Source organism: Tupaia chinensis, unplaced genomic scaffold, assembly GCF_000334495.1.
Source record: "Tupaia chinensis unplaced genomic scaffold, TupChi_1.0 Scaffold143178_1, whole genome shotgun sequence".
In the NCBI taxonomy this organism is placed as follows: domain Eukaryota; kingdom Metazoa; phylum Chordata; class Mammalia; order Scandentia; family Tupaiidae; genus Tupaia; species Tupaia belangeri.
This window is the reverse complement of record NW_006203022.1, coordinates 295,289-302,665: the sequence shown is the minus strand read 5'-3', so window position 1 is coordinate 302,665 and position 7,377 is coordinate 295,289. Positions and strand designations below refer to the sequence as shown.

Sequence of the window (7,377 nt, the reverse complement as noted above, 5' to 3'; positions counted from 1 at the left end):
TATCATGTTGCAAAACAGAAGTAGAGGCAAAATAGGCGTAGAAATATCTCACAGTTAAGTGAAGCATGTGATCTTGCAGTAGCAGAAATTTCCAACAAATTAGCCAAATGTAAATATGCCACCAAATGACTAAAAGTCAGAGAAGAGATACTGCAAAGTGAGCAGCAGGAAGAAACATGGAGCTTCAGAGAGTGTGGCTCATCTACTCCCACATACCTCTGAATTCTTAGTTGAAACCCCACAGCTCAGCCCTGGTACACCTATTCCCTAGAAACTGTGAGGTCTTTGTAATATCCAGTTCCATTGAAAAAAATCACAGGTTGCTTGGTGAGGATCAGGGAAACAGAACTGCAGAAATATTGCTGGTCATCTCCTCTCGCATGTCTCTAACACTCAGAAAGTAGGGAGTAATGTATAATCCATCAGAAATCACCATAGAGGCACAATAAATATGGGAAACCAAGAAAATCTCTCTCCCTCAAGTGGAAAGAAAAGCTCTTCATCTTCCACAGACAGATTTACAATGGAACTCGTGGAAATGTCAGATAAAGAATTTAAAATATTCATAGTGACAAAGCTAACAGAGATGCAAGAGAAGAGAGACAATGAACTCCAGAAAATGCAAGAGAAAAGAGACAATGAGTTCCAGGAAGTGAGGAAGTTCTTGCATGATCTGAAAGAATCATAAAAAAGAATAAAATGCAGCTGTTAGAGATGAAGGTTGTAATACAGGAAATCAAAACCTCCCTTGAAAGTATTAAAAACAGATTAGATCATGCAGAAGATTGAATCTCAGATGTAGAAGACAGAGCCTTTGATCTAGAAAAATTCACCAAAAATGGGAATAATATATGAGTAATACTAGATACTATTAAACCCCCAGATATCCAGATAATCAGTATCCCAGAAGGTGAAGAAACTAATTAGGGCATTGATAATCTATTCCATGAAATTCTGGAAGAAAACTTTCCAAACTTAGAGATGCATTTGAATATCTAGACCCAAGAAATACAAACGACCCCACATAGAATTAATCCAAGAAGATCTTCTCCAAGGCACATCATAGCCAGATTGACCAAAACCAAAGACAGAGACAGATATTAAAATTGTCAAGAGAGAAATGTCAAGTTACTTTCAAAGGATATCCCATCAGGCTAACATTGCACCGACCTCTTGTCAGAAACAATGCAAGCAAGGAAAAAATGGGAAATATATATTCAAAGTTTAAGCGAAAAACAATTTCAACCAAGAATACTATACCCAGCAAGATTATCTTTCATATGGGAAGAAAAGATAAAAACATTCTCAGATAAACAAAACCTGAAAGAATTTACCAACAGTAGGACAGCTTTCCAAGAAGTTCTGAAGGGAGTGCTATACCAAGAAAACTAAAGACAGAAATAGAACAAAAATGACCAAGAAAAAGGTCAACTTAATAGTAGGGACTAATTCGGAACTATCAATAATAATATTGAATGTTAACTTCCAGGATTTAAACAGAAAGATCAGACCACAGTATCACTGCAAATTCAACAAAAGAGAGATTACATGAGACTGAACTGGTGAAATAGAATTCTATGACTTTTGTCTAAACCATTACTGATTTTCTTCTATGCTTTGTCTTTCAGATTTAAGGATTTTGGTTCTCTTGTGAGTTATTGATAAGTTCAATAATTTGTTAATTTTTTAACATTGAAACATAAATTTTATTCCCTTCCTGACCCCTTTGCAATTAGAAAAATTTGTGGGCATTCTTATTTTGTGACAGAATGGCTATTTGCATAAATTCAGTAATACAATAATAGTATCTGTTGCCTTACACAGACATTGAATTCTTATGGGGCTTTGTGCAAATAACAGACCAAATTGAGATTAACCTAACTTTTTGAAGATAAGTTAGTTTATACTTCTCTTTAGTAAAATGGTGAATGGAGAGAAAAAAAAAGTTTCAAAAGAGAATTACAGTGCAGTTGTCACTAGATTCTAGCTTTGTCCATATTTTTAGTTTAAGATATTTTGTGACTCAATAAGAGGTTTGGTATGGAAGGGAGAGAGGGGAAAGAGGAAGAAAAACAAAACAAATAAAAGTACGCTTAACTGACAAAAAAAAAATGAGAAGCTATTTGCTGATGATAAGGTATAGAGTAACATCTTTGTCTTGACTGACATGCATGGCATTTGCACTGGAAAATAAATGTTGCACACTGTAAAGACATATGATTAAATGTAAATTAAAACCAAAACAAACCAACCAAACAAAACCTATGGCCCCACTTCCATCCATGCAAGCAAAGATCTAATGGAGTAGCCTGGATTTTCATCCTAATGAGAGTAATGTCACAGAATGCCAAAAAGAGAGCCGAGATTTTTATCTTTACCAGTTAATGAGTCATGACCATCTCCAGCCCAATGGAGACCACCAAAAGCCTGAACTTCTACCTACACCCAGCGGTGATGAAGTATACCTCCCCTCTCCACAGGGGTGGTGTCAGATGAGGCCTAGTGAGAAATTAGGACTTCTACCATGACTCAACAGTAAGGAAGGTACCTCCAGTGTGGTAACAGGAGACCACATTGGCAGCTGGAAATGCCATCATCTTCTAGGAAGTAACAGAAGCCTCTCTCTGCTTGGGTATCAATGGAGGCCATAGCGGGGAAAGCAGATTTCTACCTCCACCTGGCAATAACAAGGTGGCATCTCCCTTACTCCAGTCAGAGCATTATTAAAGAAAGCCAACTAAAACAGAAGGTTTAAATGAGAACCAGAGTCTCATAATACAAAAATATCCAGTTCTCAATAAAAAAAAAAATGACTAATTATACTAAGAACTACAAAGATCTCAATGGAATAAAAGAGACAATAAAAAATGCCAATACTGAGGTGACAGGGATATTTGAGTTATGGAACAAAGTACTTAAAGCAGCCATGATAAAAATGTCTAAAGAGGTCATTAAAAACACGCTTGAAGCAAATGAAAAAATAAAAAGCCTCAGCAAAAATGTTGAATCCAAAAGCTCATTCAATAAATAGAAGATATAAAGAAGGTCGCTTTGCAGACACCGCCGCCTGAGTCTCTTGCCCTCAACCATGGTCAACCGCACCATGTTTTTCGACATTGCTGTTGATGGTGAGCCCTTGGGCCATGTCTCCTTCCAGCTGTTTGCAGACAAAGTTCCAAAGACAACCGAAAACTTTCATGTTTTGAGCACTGGAGAGAAAGGATTTGGTTATAAGGGTTCCTGCTTTCACAGAATTATTCCAGGGTTTATGTGCCAGGGTGGCCACTTCACACGGCATAATGGTATTGGTGGCCAGTCCATCTGTGGTGAGAAATTCGATGATGAAAACTTCATCCTGAAATATGCAGGTCCTGGCATCTTGTCCACAGCAAATGCTGGACCCAACACAAACGGTTCTCAGGTTTTCATCTGCACTACCAAGATTGGTTGGATGGCAAACATGTGGCCTTTGGCAAGGTGAAAGGGGGCATGCATATCATGGAAGCCATGGAGCACTTTGGGTCCAAGAATGGCAAGACCAGCAAGAAGGCCACCATTGATGACTGTGGACAACTCTGATTAATTTGACTTGTTCTCTCTTAACCAGACCATTCCCTCTGTGGCTCAGGAGAGCACCCTCCACCCCATCTGCTCGCTGTGTCCTGTAACTTGTGCTTCTTGCTGCAGTTCTTTGGCTTCCATATTTTCCTTATTCCCTTCCAAATCTAGCTGAATTGTGAAGTTAAGTTTATGATTATGAAATAAAAACTAAGTAATAAAAAAAGAAGACCCAAATGGAAATTTTAGAACTGAAAACTAGCATAACCAAATTAAATGCCAGTAGATGAGCTCAAGAGAAGAATGGAGAAAAAAATAAGAAGGAATCAGTGAACTGAAAGATAAAACAATAGAAATCACCCAATTTGAATGATAGAGGTAAAATAGGCCATGGAGAAAGAAAAGAAAAGAAAAAGAGCCTATGGTACTATAATAAAAAATCTGACATATTACTAAGGTCACAGAAGAAGAGGAACAAGACAGAGCAGAAACAAAAAGGTATTTTTTCACAGTGGTGTAAAAGCAACTCAATGGAGGAAAGATCTCCTTTTCAACAAATGGCATAGTTGGACATCTATAAGCAAAAATAAAACAAAGTAAAATAAATCTTGGCCTAAGTCACAACTTATGCAAAATTAATTCAAAATGGATTGTGGGACTAAATGAAAAATGTCAAAGTATCAAATTTTAGAAAAATAGAAAAATTCCAGAATGCAGCATTAAGGAAATAATTCTTATACTTGACACTAAAAGCGTAGTATCTAAGAAGTAAAATTTATACACTGGACTTCATCAAAATTGAAAACTTGGCACTTGCTGGAGACAGAGACAGAGACAGAGAGAGGGAAAGTAAGAAATCACCCCTAGGTGGATGGCCACACTGCAATCCCTTCTTTTCTATTTTCCCCCTGAAATTTTGGGCATGCTAGCACACACATCCGGTGTGATTTTTATTTTAATTAAAAATAATTTACTTGTCTTTTTAAAAGATTTTTTTACCCCATAGGGTGCATATGCTTGCTGGAGAGAGACAGAAACAGAGAGAGGGAAAGTGAGAAATAGCTCCATTGGCGGGGGGGATGACCACACCATAATCCCTTCTCCATTTTCCTCTCAGGATTTTGGGCACACGCATGTGCACCTAGCATTATTTTTAAGCCACCAGGTTTGGAACTCAGTCTGTGGTTGGCCATGTAGGAGTCCAGCACCTTAACCACCATGCCACCTTCTGGCCCCAGAGAGACACTTAAAAGGATGAAAAGATAGGCCACAGGACTGTACAAAAATGTGCAAATTGCTAATCTGACAAAAGGCTAGTGTTTAGAATACCTAAAGATCGGGCTCCCACTGGCCCACAGAGCTGTGGCCAGCCTTCCCGCCCTTCTCGCAGACATCCTGTTTCAGTTCCTGCTTGGATTTACTTTGGGCAACGTGGTGGGAATGTATCTGGCTCAGAACTATGACATACCAAACCTGACTAAAAAGCTTGAAGAAATTAAGAAGGACTTGGATGCCAAGAAGAAACCCCCTAGTTCATGAGGCCAACTCCAGCACTGCCTTCTGGATACACTGAATCTACTACTCTTGAGGGCCTTCTTTACCATTCAAACCAAAAGCTTTTGTTTTCACCTCCAGTCTCAACGACTTCCTTCTTTGCTAGACCCTGTATTGCCCCCAAGCAAAAATGGGGCCACAGTTAAGAACTATCCTTCTGCTTCCAACGTCTTCACCTCTTTCTATTCTCTTTCCAGCTACTTGGGCAGTTCTGAGACTGGAATTATGGTGCTAGATTAGTAAATAACTCCTTTAATTCATAATCACTCCCTTATTCTTTGGGATTTCTACTCTTTTGTCAAATAGTTTTTTTTTTTTTTTTTTTTTTTTTTTTTTTTAATAGCCAGTCAGCTACAAGTAATGCTGATTTCACAGTTAGCAGTTATAATGGGTGGTTGTTAAACATTTGGTACTAAATTATGTTATTTCAGAATAATTAAAATTAATATCTAGAAGCCAAAAAAAAAAAAAAAGAATATGTAAAGATCTCTCAAAGCTCAAGAGGGGAAAAAGAAAAATCAAACAAATTAGGAACTGGAAAAAATACATGAAGAGACATTTTCACCAAAAAGGATATATCAATGTCAATAATCATATGAAAAGATAGTCACTATCATTATCAAATTTTCAGATTAAAACTTCAAGGTATCATTACTTATTTATCAGAATGACTCAAATAAAGGTTATTATTAGTGCCGAATGTTGGCAAGGATGCAGAGAAACTGGACCACTAATACAATGCAGGAGGGAATGTAAAACAGAACCACCACTCCGGAAAATAAATAATTTTGAAGTTTTTCATATATATATATGAAAATTAAACACATACCTACCATTTAACCCAATAATCGTACTACTGGGCATTTATTATGGGGAAATGAGGATTTATGCTCATACAGAACTTACACACAAATGTTTGCAGCAGCTTTATGTATAATGAGAAAACTAGAAACAACCCAGATTCTTTCAATAAGTGAATGATTAAACAAACTATGCTACATACAGAGCATGAAATACTACTCAGCAATAAATAGTGAAATATTGTTATATGCATCAACCTGGATAAATCTTCAGAGAATTATGCTGAGTGAAAAAATAATCCCCAAAGATCACATACTAGATGATTCCACTTATAAAAGATTTTTGAATGATGCAATTGTAGAGATGAAGAACAAAATAGTAGATGCCAGTGGTTCAGGAGGGAGTTCATATGGGAGATATCCTGGTTATGTCAGGATGTACTGCAGCTTTGCAAAATGTTGCTGTTAGGGAGAAATGGGATAAACAGTATGCAGAACCTTCCTGTATTATTTCTTACAACTGCATGTAAATCTAGAGTTATCTCAAGACAAGACAATTAAAAATCAAAAACATAAAACATTAAAAAGTCGGTGTAACTTTTGAAAATCAACTGATAAAACTCACCATATTAACAAATTAAAAAAGAAAAAATGTGCAATTGTTTCAAAAGGTGAAGAAAAGGTATTTGATAAACTCTATTGTCTGTTATTTATTTTAAAAATGTAAGCTAACTGAACAAACTGACATCTCTGAACAATCTGTAGCTAACTGGATACTGAATGAGAAACACTGAGTGTTTTCCGCTGTGATCATGGCAGGGATGTCCATTTAGACTACTTCTATTTGCATTGTCATAGAGATTCTAGACAGTGTAAGAAGGCAGGAAAAGAAGTAAGTCGTCTAATTTGGAATAATAGAAAGTAAAATGATTATCTACATAGAAAATCCAGTAGAATCTTTTTATTAAAAAAAGGAGCTAGAATTAATAAGTTTAGCAGTGTTGCAGGGTACAAGAGCAATATGCAAAAACTCAATTATATGACTATATACTACAAACAAATAATTATAAGCTTGAAAATTTAAATTACCATTAGAATAATAACATCAAAATATGTTATGCTTGGGGTGTAAATCTGTAAAAAGATGTGCAAGACCTGTACACTGAAAATTATAAAATATTCCTAAGTAAATAAGACCTAAATAGGTGGAGAGATAACAGTGGCTGTGAGATTTCTGTGCAGGACTAGCCCTAATGTCCCCTGCACATAATGGAATCTATAGATGCTCAAGTTGCTTGTACAAAGTAGTGCAGTGTTTGCCTGAAACCTACACACAGTCTGCTGTCTACTTTGAATCACCTCCAGATTACTTCGAATGCCTAATAAACGTCTGCACACTATTTATGTAGATTCATCATAGTACTTGTTACATAGAAAATAAAAGTCTTGCTTTTGGGGACTTTTC

The 7,377-nt window shown here is 36.5% G+C and overlaps 1 protein-coding gene and 1 pseudogene across 1 annotated transcript; both read left to right on the top strand.

Annotated features, from left to right (window-relative positions):
- Positions 1-2,980: 2,980 nt before the first annotated feature.
- On the top strand, positions 2,981-3,579 carry LOC106733307 (peptidyl-prolyl cis-trans isomerase A-like; annotated as a pseudogene).
- Positions 3,580-3,948: 369 nt separating this feature from the next.
- On the top strand, positions 3,949-5,101 carry LOC106733306 (short transmembrane mitochondrial protein 1-like). Its single transcript, XM_027766405.1, has 2 exons — positions 3,949-3,982; positions 4,883-5,101. Exons 1-2 carry the CDS (start codon positions 3,949-3,951, stop codon positions 5,095-5,097), a joined length of 249 nt encoding a protein of 82 aa, XP_027622206.1. The 3' UTR covers positions 5,098-5,101.
- The last annotated feature ends 2,276 nt before the right edge of the window (positions 5,102-7,377 follow it).

Bases quoted from the DNA above. Each gene is read 5' to 3' on its own strand.
- LOC106733306 (XM_027766405.1), top strand. From the start codon at position 3,949: ATGGAGAAAGAAAAGAAAAGAAAAAGAGCCTATG. The intron at 3,983-4,882 runs GTACTATAATAA...GCTAGTGTTTAG, and splicing joins GAAAAGAAAAAGAGCCTATG to AATACCTAAAGATCGGGCTC.